General features: G+C 38.8%; 1 protein-coding gene across 1 annotated transcript in view; it reads right to left on the reverse strand.

Annotated features, from left to right (window-relative positions):
• Window positions 1–1484: 1484 nt before the first annotated feature.
• Window positions 1485–14120, reverse strand: part of NLK (nemo like kinase) — a 121698-nt gene continuing 109062 nt past the window's right edge. Inside the window, exons 8-11 of the mRNA XM_016201908.2 lie at window positions 11336–11422; window positions 6234–6432; window positions 5219–5312; window positions 1485–3287 (exon numbers count right to left, since the gene is read on the reverse strand). Of these exons, the coding sequence (XP_016057394.1) occupies window positions 3233–3287; window positions 5219–5312; window positions 6234–6432; window positions 11336–11422 (435 nt within the window). The 3' untranslated portion in view covers window positions 1485–3232. The remainder of the gene's footprint in view (window positions 3288–5218; window positions 5313–6233; window positions 6433–11335; window positions 11423–14120) is intronic.

Raw genomic sequence — 14120 nt, forward strand, 5'->3', positions numbered from 1 at the left:
TCCTTCTGCTAATTCCTCTTCTAGAAGCACATCCTTTAGAACTGCCCGTGGTGGGGACCTGTTGATAGTAAACTAGTTCTCTGAAAATAATCTTGTGTCTCTGCATGAAATGATAGTTCAGGGTTCTAGATTCAGTTATTGCCTCTCAAAACTCTGACCAGATCATTCTGCTGTTATTCTAGCTTCAATTGATGCTGTTAAGTCATTTCAATGTTCATCTTTTTAGGCAGTCATTTTTGGTACTTTTAAGACCTCCTCTGTCATTCTGCAGTTTCACTATAACATGTTATCTTGCTTATGATCTGTTGTGCTTCCTAAATCCAATGACTCTTATTGATCAAATCTAGGACGTTTTCAGATATTATTTAATATTGCTCGCTTTTATTTTAGATTTGATCTTTTTCACTCTCTCCCCCAAGTCTCTTAATATCTTCTATTTTCTGTGCATTTGTGTATTTCTGCTGTATATTAGGTAATGTACAACGGGTCATTTTTCACAAATTTTAGTTTGTTTTCTTTGGCTGTGTTCAATCTGCTGTTGAACGCATCCATTCTACTTTTACTTTCAATGACTTTTTCTGTTTGTGTAAGTTGATTATTTTTCAAATTTGCCTGATCATCTCAGTGACTTTTATTCCTTGCTTAGCTTTTTGATACCTTTATTTCTCTAAAATTTTTAAAGCATGATCATTTTGTATTCTGCATCCAATACTTCCAATATGTAAAGTACCTGGTTTGTAATCATTGCTTATGTACAGTAGCTTATTTTCTTGTTTTGTAATTTTGGATTGTGAGCTCATATTTGGGTGGGCTTTACCTACGGAACCCTCTGAGGCCCCAGTTAAGTATGCATCGCCCAAGAGAGAATTTGTGTTTGCTTTTGCCAGGCACCCCAGGGCACTATCAGCTGAAGGCCACTTTAATATCTCGTTTTTTCCCCAGGCCTTGATGGTAGCATAAATCTGAATTCTAATGACATGTAAGGGCAAACTTGTGGTTTAAAACTAAGGCTTTAACAAATTTGCTTGTGGCAGGTAGGTTTTATTTCTCCCGACAGCCCTTTCAATGAAGGTATAGCACTTTGAATGTCTCATCTACATGTGGGAGGGGTTCAAGTCCCCTCAGCAGTCTGCCTCATTCAGAGCAGTCCCCTTTTATTAAATATATTGGAGTTTGATTTCACATGAAAACAGGGTTTCCTTGCTTAAAACAAAAAAGTTTGAAAACCACTAGATTAGACTCTAAGGTTTGGAAAGACTTTCAAGTTGTATATATTTAAATCACAGTGTCTTCGATATTGGTTAACATTTCAATATGGCTTTGGCAAGCTAAAGTTTCTGGGAAGATTTTAAAAAAGTGTATCTAATTTCCTCAAAGATCCAAGTGGAAATATAAATAGGAAATGTCTCAAAACTCTGCAAATTCAGTATACAAGTTGTACTGAAAACAAAAAAAGAGGAACTGAAATAAACAGATGACACATCTTTTTCAAATGTCACATTTAATGTTTTCACCACTGTACTTCAAATCTACATTGTACAAAGTGACCAATAAGTGTGCCACGGTAATTGACCAACCTCTGAGATTGTACCTTTCACACCAGTGTCTTCTTGGGCTCTTTTGATACTAAACACGTTTCTCATTCAAGTGAATTGAAATGCTTCAGTTGGGTTGATTCTCAGGAGCCTCATAAAAAAAAAAACAAAGATATTGCACCATCTTTGTTTAGTAATTCAATGTTTGTTTCTTTCACAGCAAATAATTACTTCATTGAAGTTAAAACTTCCAAACATAACTTATTAATAGTCTTCAAATTCAGCTCAGATCACTCAAGATGAAAATACTCTGCTAAATACAGATAACTTACAATAACTTTAACAGTTAATTGTCCATAACACACACCAAGGTTTTTTCCTAGACCAATTTTAAGACGTTCCATTAGTATTCCTTGTACAGGTGAAAAACGATCTTCAGTTTTCTTGTCTTTTTATTTTTAATATAAAAGTTGGAAGGGACATTCAAGTTTCAAGTCTCCACATTGAACTTAAAAAAAAAAATAGTCATCATCAGCATGTGGAGGTAAACAAGCCAAGTTGTATAACTCCAGGAGGTAGAGGCCTTCAATTTGTATTCATATATACATATGCACAGAAGAATTCAGTGTTCCAACAGAAAAAAGAATTTGTCAAAAAGTAATAAGTTATTTACTACTGTGACATTTCAAGACTCCCACAGCTTTGCCTAAGGACACAAACACATTTGACATAATTCCCTATGTGCCTTTTTTTTGTGTGGCTTTAAAATTCTTTAAAATTTGTTTTTGTCTTTTATTTATTTATTTTTATTGTCCAGTGCAGGAAAAGTCTCACAAAATTTCACAGACCTAAAATGTGCAAGCTAGTTCTCTCTCTATACAGCAATGTTGGGATTCTTTTGAAATTAGCCCAGAAATGAATTATTTACACACATGAAAGATGCATGCTTGGGGGTTCTTTTATGTAAGAAAGAGCAGAAAAACTTCTAATAAAAATAGATTAAATATATATATATATATTTATACTGGGTAAGGAAAACAGAAGTTTAGTCTCTCCTAGTCACAAACTCATTCTCTCTACCCACAACATTGGATTTTAGACAGCACACATCACTGTCACGGCTCTAATGAGAAGCTAATTATAGGGCTTGATCATTAGGTGGCATGCCCCTCCCCCCACCCCCCGAGGTGCAGCCACGATCAGCTCATGTGGCTCCATGATTGGTCGCAGGCAAGGTTTCTAGATTCTTTCATTTTAGAAAACCCATAATTTTCAGGAATGGCTCGAATATCAAAATGTATGACTGTCCTCTGTGTGTGTGTGTGTGTGTGTGTGTGTGTACAATCTCACTTCATTTTAAAAAAGAAAAACAAAACAAAACAAAAACACAAAACCCCAAACTTCCAAATTTGGTTCAATTCTCTTTTGTTCTGAGGTGAGCCATAACAGCTGCACTAAATTCATAAAACATGTGCAACTCTGGGTAAAATATTTTTCTTCTAAAAGCACAACCACTTTACAAGATTAAAAGTCTAGTAACATTTCTAAATATTATTCATATCATACAAGTAGTGGTTGTTAATTTAAAACTTCATTAGTAAAATTACAGTACGAGCATGATTAACCTCCAGAATTGCAAATCCCAGACTCCAGTGGAAAGCTACATTACATCTTCAGTAGTACATTATCTTCCACCGTCACTCCCACACCAGAGGAGAGGGGGGCATCTCGGACGGCTGGGCAACGGTGGAACTAGAAAGGAACGGAGACATGGTGAAAACACTTGTACCACCACAAAGGGCAAAGGGTAACTCACTACTGCCTGTTTTCCTCTCTTCCTTTAAAAAAACTGGAAAGACCACTTGTGCATTTTTATTTTATTTCTTTTAACCTCTCTAAAGTTGCATTTGTTCCAAATTGCTTGTCTAAGGATCTGTATGTTTAGTGAGGCAGTATGGTACAGTGGCTAATACATGGCCTTGAAAACAACATGCCTTTACTAGTTGTGTGACACAGCAAATTCCTTCACCTTACTCTTTTGGAAAGGAGCAATGCTACCGTGAAGAATAAATGAGATAATCTATGTAAAGTGCTTTCCACAGTACTGCTTCATAATATAAAGTAAACGGCAGCTATTAGAAATGATAATGCTTATACTCAATAAAAAAATAACCTCAAAGGCTGCAGAATTATCCATTTAAAAGTAGCCTCTCAAAATACAGTGACTTTAAGTGGGGGCCTATTTTGAATGAGCCTCTTTATCAAATATTAACTGAGTAGTAATTGGTAATCATTTAGCATTTAACTATTTTATCAGTTATTTCACGTGTCTGTCTAATGTCACCAGCTAGATTATAAACACGAGGGAGTGTGTGTAACCACTTTGCTCCTCTGGGGCCCAGAATAATGAATAACTTGGAAAGGTACCGGGTCTCTTAGGAGAAAAATTAAAACAGAGTAATTTTAAACAACAAAGTAAAAATGCAACTTAATTCTTTCCTTCTACCAACATACGCATGGAATAAATGAAAGTCACCCTGATTTAAAAATTCTAAACAAAAAATTTTAACTTTGGTTCAAATAAATTCAATTAACTTCAATACCATGTCAAGACTAATTAAAACAGAAGTGAGGGGAAGGGAAAGAGAAGCAGGGAGAAGAGGGCAAAAGGAGAGGGAGGGGCAGGTGGGGAAGGAGGGGGAAGAGTGTGGCCTCTCAGATCCAAACCCGCCCTTCTTTGTCCTGCTCCGTGATACCGGAGCGACACTTCACATTTCTCCTTTGCAACCTGGTTTGACACCAGGCTTCTGTCGACAGAGGGCGCTGGAAAGGCACCGCCGGGCACAGCATTAGGAAGCAGCTGCCCTTCCTGGTTCTGGTGTGCCTTTTTTTAAAAAACATGAAAGGCCCAGCTTTGTCTACCCAAACATTCTGGGAAGTTTCTCTGCAACCCAGCAGGCCTCTTTGATGGACAAGTTGTCCCCACGTCTGGAAAGTTTCTTCACCACCCTCATGGGGTGTGTCTCTTTAGCCATATCATCTCCAACGAGGCCCATATCTTATTAGCTTTGGGTGGAGGGGCCTCCTCTAAGGTCTAAACTTCTTCCCTGTTTGCTCTCTTTCCCTAGTTAATGCTTCTTATTAAACTTTACTGGGTGTGGTTTCTTTCTCCGGACTGGACCTTGACCAATAGAAGGAGCTAGGGAAAAAGACTGAGAAGGAAAGGGGGGACACAAGGAGGCTCGCTAGGTTCCAAAGTGGGCTCACAGCGCTTTAACCAATAAGCCTGTTAGGCACACCAGCAGTCTGTCTATAAAAAATAACTTTCTTGCTTGCCCTCATTATGAAGGTAGTGGGAGCCAGATGACCATGTGTAACTCCAGGACAGTGGCTGCCACACTGTCGCTGCAGGAGGATCCCCAAGTACATCATCAGGCAGCACAATGGTCATCTGGGGAAACAACTGCCAAAGCAGCCACAGTGAATTGGCATCAGTATAAAAACTAATGCTTACATTTTAATATGCTTTTGACTAAAGCCAAAGCTCATAACAGAAGCTTTCTGTTGTACCTTTTATCTATGTTATCTAATCTAAATAAAAACAGAAATATGCTGAATAACAAAGTCACAATGACATCCTTTTAATTCTACCAAGAAAGTTAGAATTGTATCCATAGAGTTACCTAATAAAGCTCTTAAAAGCAGCAGATTGAGGGTTGATGCAGAGAGGCACTCTGTTTCCTTTCTGCTGTTCCAGAATGAACTGGTGAATAATTTCTGTGGAGAAAACAAACATACAAGGAATGCCAATTTGCAGGTCTGGGAGCAGTGGGTTCTCTGCTAACTCTAGCTGGCACTGGAACAGCATTTCCTGCTGGTTTAGTTAAATCAGACACGTCATCTATCAGGCAGAATCCAGCAGGACTTTCCTGAAACCAAAATGATAGGTGCTGCTAAACACAGGCAAAAACCCCAAAGTGGCATTGCATGGGGTGGAAATCCCATCGGTGGGAGGAGTAAAATGGTCTACAAATTTGAGGGTGACTCCACAGGGTTTGGCATTATGACTGGACTCCTCTAAATTGCTGGTAATTACTACCTTATTGAAAACCACTTAAAATACCTTGATGTTTAGGTACAGTTTTGGGTTGGATCCTTTGGGAACTACTCTCTCTTCTAAAGTGCCCTAGAGCAGACACTCAAATCATTCAGAATTTTAGTTGTCATGAAGCTCCATCCTACCCCAACAGGAGATCAAGTCAGGAAAGTTTGCAAGTCAACTAACAGAAATTTCCTTCTCGTCATCATCCATGGAATGATCCTCAGTGGATGTTTATCTTTTTTAAAACTTTGCATGTTATACAAAAAAGAAGTCCAATATGTCCCATTCAATGAATTGCACTCAGTGAATACATATTAAATATATTGAGTCACACTCATTAAATAAGTCAACTTTGAAAACAAGAACAAAATATTTATTCCTCTGCCTGACCTTCCCCTGGATGTAATACTAACTCAGCGTTTTTATAACACACATAGCGTCGTGGCAGACATGCCCTGAACAAAGAGCTGCACATAAAGTTGTAAAATAAACCTATGAGGGAGCTTTGGTCACCATCCAGATCTCAGCTTTTCACGGCCACATAATGAAAAATGTTACTAGTGATCCTGCCAGGCCGAAGGCCAAAAGATACTCACCTTTTACCTGTCGAACAGAACTGAGGTTCTTCTCAAAAGTGTCATCAAATTTGGGGTTGGTGACAGGCTCAAAGTCACTGGTATAAACTCTTCCAGTAGAGGTGGAAAAGCAACATTTACACATACACGTGTGATATCGTAGTCGCCCTTCATCTAGGTAGGGGTGGGCTAAGGCATCCTTAGCGGATATTCTTTTGGACTGAAATCAAATTTAGAGACCAGCACATCAACACTACAGATAAACACGAGTGTCCACACAGGATCTTTCTCAAGGCACAGTAACTGCTTATACTTTACAGTACATCCTGTGTAAAGAGGGATAACTGAAGCCAGAGGTGGGTAATGCAGCAGTCGAGGGAGTAAGAAGTGACTTTCTGCTAAAATCCCAAAGAATTCCAACCTCAAAATAAATGTATGCAGGGTCAAAAATGACAAATACCATGACATTTAAATATGTAATGCTTTGGAGGGGAGAAGTTTACATTTTAAATAAGTTATATTTTCTAAACATGTCTCAGCATTTAGAAGAGATGTAATCACGGTGGCAATTTTACAAAGCTGCTTGAAATTTTAATTCTCCTAGAATACCAAATCAGCTTAGGGCATCTGAAAGCTGCTGGAGTTAGGCAGCAGATAACAGTCTGAATGCCATGTTTTAATATCCAGCTCAGTCTGAATGTCAGCAGCCTGTGGTTTTCTGACACTTCAAATCAGAATACTTAATATACTAGTTTCAGGTTGATAAACCATACACTTTTAAACTCATTTCTCCATAAAAAAAAGAAAAAATGTCTTTGAGCTCAGTGGACTTAGAAAGTACTACTGAGAGAAAGTGAATTTTAAAGGATTTAAGGATAGACTCAATAGCAGAGAGTAGAATAAAAATTGACACTCTGCCCTACTTCCAACATGATCAAGCACTTCACATAACATGATTTAAAAAAAGAAAATCATTTTGTACTCAAACCAAAAAGAAAAAACCCACACAAAAAAACCCTGACTGGTTCTGGTCCTCCCAAATAACAAAATGTTAACTATTTCCCATAAACCTGGATTCCCCAAAAACATTTTATCTCTGTTTTTTTTTGCTGTGCTGATGCTAAAAGGCATGTCATGCCCTTTCAGGATACGATAATCACAAAGGAAAGCTGCTGTCTCTATACCACAAGCAGACAAATGTAAACTTGACAACCTTGGTTTTGTTTCTGTTGTTTTGTACTTGGTGGTCCAGCTAAACTGGTTCACTGGCACTCTTAGCGAGTCAACTTTTTCTTTTTTTTTCTAAATGAGTCCAGCTATTCCTGGAGGTTGCACTGGGATAAAGGTCTACTGTCAGAACCAAAAGAAACTACTGGGCCCTAGCTGGTTTGCTCAATGGTTAGAGCATCAGCCTGCGGACTGCAGGGCCGTGGGTTCGATTCCATCAAGGGCACGGACCTTGGTTGTAGGCTCAATCCCCCGCCCTGGTTGGGGTGCGTGCGGGAGGCAACCCATCGATGTGTCTCTCTCACACTGATGTTTCTGTCGCCCTCCCTCCCTTTGACTCTCTCTAAAAAATCAATGGAAATAATATCCTTGGATGAGGATTAACCAAAAAAAGGAGAAGAAACAAACTAGTCGCCAACAGTGAACCTTCCCGGGGACAGGGCCCCATCCTCAGTGTCTCTGGCCAGTCTCACGTGTGGATTGAGTTCTTTGGCTTTTTGCTCACAAAATCTGGTTCTTGGCCAAGTCTATTTCTGCTTCCGATGGAATGGCTAATCGTGTCCACAGTGCTGGCAGCAGTGAATGAATCTGGGTTTTAATTTTGTCACCTGACCATTAAGTCATTTCTGTCAGATGGCATATGTCAGAAACTGGATCCCTCTGAGCTACCATCAGTAGCTAGAACCTGGCTTCCCTGTTGGTCTTTTTTTAAAATATGTTTTTATTGATTTTAAAGAGAGAGGAAGGGAGAGGGAGAGAGAGAGAGAAACATCGATGTAAGAGAGAAATATCGATCTGTTGCCTGATTGGTTGCCTCCTGTATGCACCCCAACTGGAGTTTGAACCTGCAGCCTGGTTACGTGCCCTGACCAGGAATCAAACCTGTGACCGTTGGATGCATGGGATGATGATCTAATCAAGCCACACTGGCCAGGGCTGCTTGCTTCTCATATTTGCTTAAAGGTTCCTTCTACAAGCTAAAGATCAGGAATTGAGTATTCCTTAAGAAATATCACAAGGGCCTCAGTAAAGGATGTTATTAGATGGTACTCCGACCATTGTCTTCATGGTATAAAATCAAAGGTGTAACTGGTATCATCACCACAGACATCAGTTCTGAGACTGAACCAGGTAACTGAGGCAGGATTTCCAGAAATGTTTCAGACCAGGAGAAGACATGTGGCAACAGATTACTTAGCCCAAGATCAACAAAATAATAATTAATTAATTACTGCAGACTAAACAGACTAAATAAACTGATTTAATTATGGTTAATGGTCTTTTATTTTTTTTTTTAAGAGAGGAAGAGGAAGAGAGAGAGAAACATCAATGACAGAGAAACATCAACATCAATTGGCTGCCTCCTGCATGCCCCCTGCTGGGGATTGAGGCTGCAACCTGAATATGTGCCCTAACCGGGAATCGAACCAATGACGTATTGGTGCCTGGGGCGATACTCAACCACTGAACAACACTGGCCAGGCTAATGTTCTATTTTTAATGGATATTGTAAAAACCCCATTTCTTTCTTTTTAATGTATGGCCAACCCTCAATTCAACAGGTTAAAACCATAATAAAACATTCTTTAAAAATGGTATCTATATTTATTTTATTTTAAAAAATATGTTTTATTCATCTTTAGAGAGAGAGGAAGGGAGAGGGATAGAGATAGAAATATTGATTGGCTGCCTCCTATGAGAGAGAAACACCATGGATCAGCTGCTTCCTGCACATCCCCCACTGGAGATGAAGCCCGCAACCCTGGCACATGCCCTGACCGGGAATTGAACCGGTGACTTCTTAGTTCCTGGGTCGATACTCAACCGCTGAGCTACGCCAGCCAGGCAAATGGTATCTTTTTCTAATGTCAACTGTAAACTAATAAAGCATCAGGCCAATTTAAAAATAAGAATTCCTGGGGGGGGGGGGATAATATCTATTGGTTGGCCTTGTTCTACAAGACAATGATAAAAATGGTCAAATATTATGCAGTGTGCCTTAACTAAATTCTTTTATTATTTTTTTAATGACCATGTAGTTATTTACTTAGGTTCAATAAGAATCTCTTCTCTTTACCAGATAAATTTTACCTCTCTCTTGTAGATAAATCTAATTTGTAAATATGACATCAAAAGTTTCATTTAATTACGTGTGACAATCCCACTATTGAGGAATAAGGATACATTTCATATGTAGAACCAATATCTAACAGGCCTCCCAGGGTAACGTGTGTGGTATCTGCTCTATGGTTTAGGACCTTCCAGCCTTAGGGCTGTGAAGACTGTGAGTTCCTGGCAGGTCAGGAGCCTTAATAAACATGGGCTCTCTGAGAAAGAGGATACCTTACAGATATAAGTACTGCAGGTAAAACCTAGTATAGGTGAATATTACATGGTTCTTGGTTCCTAATCTAAAGAGAACTAATAAAGAGCACAAGATATTTCTGACACATAAAAGTAAATTTTAACCTCAGGGCCTTTATAAATAAAATCCTCTATGGGCAGACAGAAATTACCTCTGAAACTAGAAGTTCACGTGGCTCTAATTTTGTTAACCATACAAAAGGTCTTTATGTATTAACCAATATCTCCAGTTAGCCATGTAGGTAACTTGCCAAACAAAACAAATACCAAACTAATGACACTAAATCACCAGCTCATTGAGTAAGTTATGTGGCTGGAACTGTCTTTAATGGCAGGAACTTGACCACAAGGAGGGACTGTGGAATTGAGACCTGCCACTTGGTCTTGCTTCTGTATTACTAAGCACCTCACATAACAAAGTAAACAAATAAAAGGAAAACAAAAAACAAACACCAAACAAATAAAAATCCACTATGCACCCTGAGATGTAACAAAAAGAACTTGGTCACTCTGATTGATTCTGATCCCTACTCTATGGCCTAGGACCTTCCAGCCTTAAGGCTGTGAAGACTGTGATATATAAATGATAAAATCTTGACAGTTCCTCACAAACCTAGACTCTGTAACAAAACACTTTTATCCCTAATCTTTGTTATGCTGATGTCTCAAGATTGTTCTGACCTTTTTAGAGAGGAAGGGAGAGGGAGGGAGAGAAACATCGATGTGAGAGCAAAATATCAATTAGCTGCCTTCTGAACACCCCCTACTGGGGAATCAAGCCCACAACCTGGGCATGTGCCCTGACCGGGAATCAAACCAGCAACCTCAAGGAGCATGGGACAATGCTCAACCAACTGAGCCACACCAGCCAACGCTGACCTTTGTGGATCTGACACTCATGTGAGATAGTTGCTGTTTTCTCATCACAAACAGACCAATGTAAAGGTAATAATTGTTAATTTTGTGGGTATTTTCCCCTTTAAATACCTGCTCTTTTTTTGTATTTGATGACTTCCTCATACTCTTGGCAAGTAAAATTTTCTCTTCTAAATGTTTCCATTTTTGATTCTTCTTTGACAACAGTTATTGGTACAGATGTGAATAATAAATATTCTTTGGGTTAATGAATAAATGAAGAGCTAAATTTTGTCTCCAAAGAGTCAAGTCCAAAAATGGCATTTGGAAAAGCTACCATTCCAACAACTTAAAGGAGTAAATATTTCCTTATGCAATATAATGGGCAGATTTTTTCAAGTAACGTTACAATTTTTTCTCCTGATTTAACTTGGTACCAAACTCCTTTTACAAATAGAGATAAATAAGGATGATCCAGTTCTTCATCCCTCTTTACCTCAGCTCTTATGTGTTAATAATCAAACTTCTGTGTGATGAGTGAGCGTAATACACATGAAACTGGGGACTGAAGTTTATCTTTTGAAAAGTCATTATTTACACTGTCCAGCTCTTGATATTTTTCTTAGAACACATGTATTTTTTATTCATTACAAAATACAAAAATAAACATTACTTACTGGATCAAAGACCAACATCCTGCAAAGGAGATGAACAGCTTCATGTGTAGCTTGACTAGACAGGGTATAAAGTACAGGAAGAGATGGCTGTGAAAAAATAAAGAATTCAAATATGTAAATGAGTGTAACTAGATATCAAGTATAGCTAACTTATGACAAGGTAAGTACCCAGCTCAAAAGATGTATGCACATAAATCATAACTCAAAGGGAAGGAGTATGTCCCTCATTAACCAGTCTTCAAAAACAACTGTCACTGGCTTGCAGTAGTATAGTTTATATTACATAATTACCCATTGAAAGTTAGAGCACAAAAGAGCCTATGGAAAATGAAAGTTAACCCTGTAACTATGGAGTTCCTGATAGCCTTATACTGTAAATGCTGTGGCAAGAAGGGGAGACCAAACATGCCTAGAAGTTGAGAGAAAAAGGATTTAATACCTTGGCCACATGCAAAGTTAAGCATGTAAAGTGTGCAAAAAGTAAGCATGTGAACTACATCTTATGGCAACATTACCATAAAGCTGCTAAAACACTAGTCCTAAAGGAGCTATAAGACACTTAGAAAGTTATAGAATTTCCTCAGAAAGTATGCCACTGTTTGCCCTAGGTCCACTGATTTTGCCTTTAGCAACTGATTTCTCATTCAGTAATTGTCTTTCGTAAGTGGCAGGTATATCCCCACGCCCATATCTAACCCTCTTGCACTGAGCCAAGGAGATGGCTCTTAGGACCTGAAAAGCCACAGAGCTTATAAAGCTTCTGTTTCACTGCTTGGAGAGTTGGGAACAGAGCAGGCAAGTAGCATCATTACTCTGTCTGCCACACAAGTAACACTAAAAGGTCTCACCAGATCTCGATCACAGCCTCAGAATCTGGCTACAAGATTTACACACCGGCTTCCTTCCAACAAAGCCATATAGAACAAGACACCTCAGAATCATCTGGAGGTAATTATTCACCTTACAGAAGTTTTCTTCAGGATCAAGGTGTAACAGAGAAAAAATGGGATGGGTATAAGATGAAATGGGGATTCCAGTTCACTAACAGATTGATCAACATGTCTGAATGTCACTATTCTTAAGTATTAAATGAGGAGGTTGGACTAAACGGTGTCTTAAATTGACTTTGGTATGAGACTTGACAGGACTACCACAGATAAAAAGCATTATGTACACAGAAACATTAGGTATACAGGGTGTCCCAAAAAATGTATACACAATTTAACAGCTGATAGCTCAATTTTGAAAATGAAATGTATTTTAATAAACACTGCCTTTATAAATATTCAAAGTGTGTGTATACATTTTTGGGGGGCACCCTATATAGTTAGCATTCAAGTATTTGTAGACCAACTTATTATTCCTTGGTGCATTTACATATTTCGTCTATTTTGAGCATGACCCATGTGCATTTGAGAGGAATGTATATTCTGCAGCGTTGGGATGAAATGTTCTGTAATTACAAATTAAATCCATCTCACCTAGTGTGCCATTTAAAGTCACTGTTTCCGTGTTGACTTTTGGTCTGGAAGATCTATTCAGTGCAGTGGGGTGTTAAAGTCCATGACTATGACTGTATTGAGGTTGATCTCTCCCTTAAAGTCCTTAAGGTTATTATTGATAGGTCCTTATTTATTGCTATTTTAATTCTTTATGCCTATGTTTCTCTTTTTCTTCTTATTATTACAGCAGTCCCTTTAACATTTCCTGCAATGCTGGTTTGGTGGTGATAAACTTCTTTAGCCTTTATTTTTCTCTGGGAAGCTCTTTATTTCAACATCTATTTTGAATAGCCTTGCTGGATAGAGTAGTCTTGGTTTCAGATCCTTGTTTTGCATTACTTTTTAAAAAAAATATATATCTTTATTGATTTCAGAGGGAGGAAAGGAGAGGGAGAGATAGAAACATCAATGACGAGAGAGTCATTGATCGAGCCCACAACCCAGGCATGTGCCCTGACCGGGAATCGAACCCTGATCGCCTGGATCCCAGCTCGACGTTCAACCGCTGAGCCACGCCTGGTCGGGCTGGCCTGTAGAGTTTCTGATGAGAAATCAGTTGACAGCCTTATGGGAGCTCCTTTGTAGGTAATGGACTGCTTTTCTCTTGCTGCCTTTAAGATTCTCTGTCTTGAATTTTTGGCATTTTAATTGTGATGTGTCTGGGCATGGGCCTCTTTGGGTTCTTCTTGCTTGGGACTCTCTGTGCCTCCTGAACTTGTGTGACTTTTTCCTTGACCAGGTTAGGGAAGTTTTCTGCCATTATTTCTTCAAACAAGTTCTCTACCCCTTGCTCATTCTCTTCTCCTCCTGGCACTCCTATAATGTGAATATCGTTACATTTCATGTTGTCCCACAGCTCCCTTTAAGTGCCCTCCTGTTTTTTGTTTTTTTCTTTTTGGATCTCTGATTGATTTTTTCCTACCCTGTCTTCTAATTTGCTGATCGGATCTTCAGTTTCCTCTAATCTGCTGTTTATTCCTTCCAATGTATTCTTTATTTGTTATGTCATTCTTCATTTCTGACTAGGTCATTTTTTGTAGTTTCTATATCTTCTCTCATGCTGTTGAGCATCCTTACAATCAGTATTCTGAACTCTGTATCTGAGAGATTGCTTATCTCCATTTCATTTAGCACTTTTTCTGGAGACTTCTCTTGCTCTTTCATTTGGGGCTTGTTTTTTGTTTCCCCATTTTGGCTGCCTATTTGGGTTGTTTCTATGTATTAGGTGGATCTGGTAGGACTCTCAGTCTTTTTGGAGGGTGTCTGGTGCAAGCCAATGACTG

Source organism: Miniopterus natalensis, chromosome 17, assembly GCF_054644295.1.
Source record: "Miniopterus natalensis isolate mMinNat1 chromosome 17, mMinNat1.hap1, whole genome shotgun sequence".
Classification (NCBI taxonomy): Eukaryota; Metazoa; Chordata; class Mammalia; order Chiroptera; family Miniopteridae; genus Miniopterus; species Miniopterus natalensis.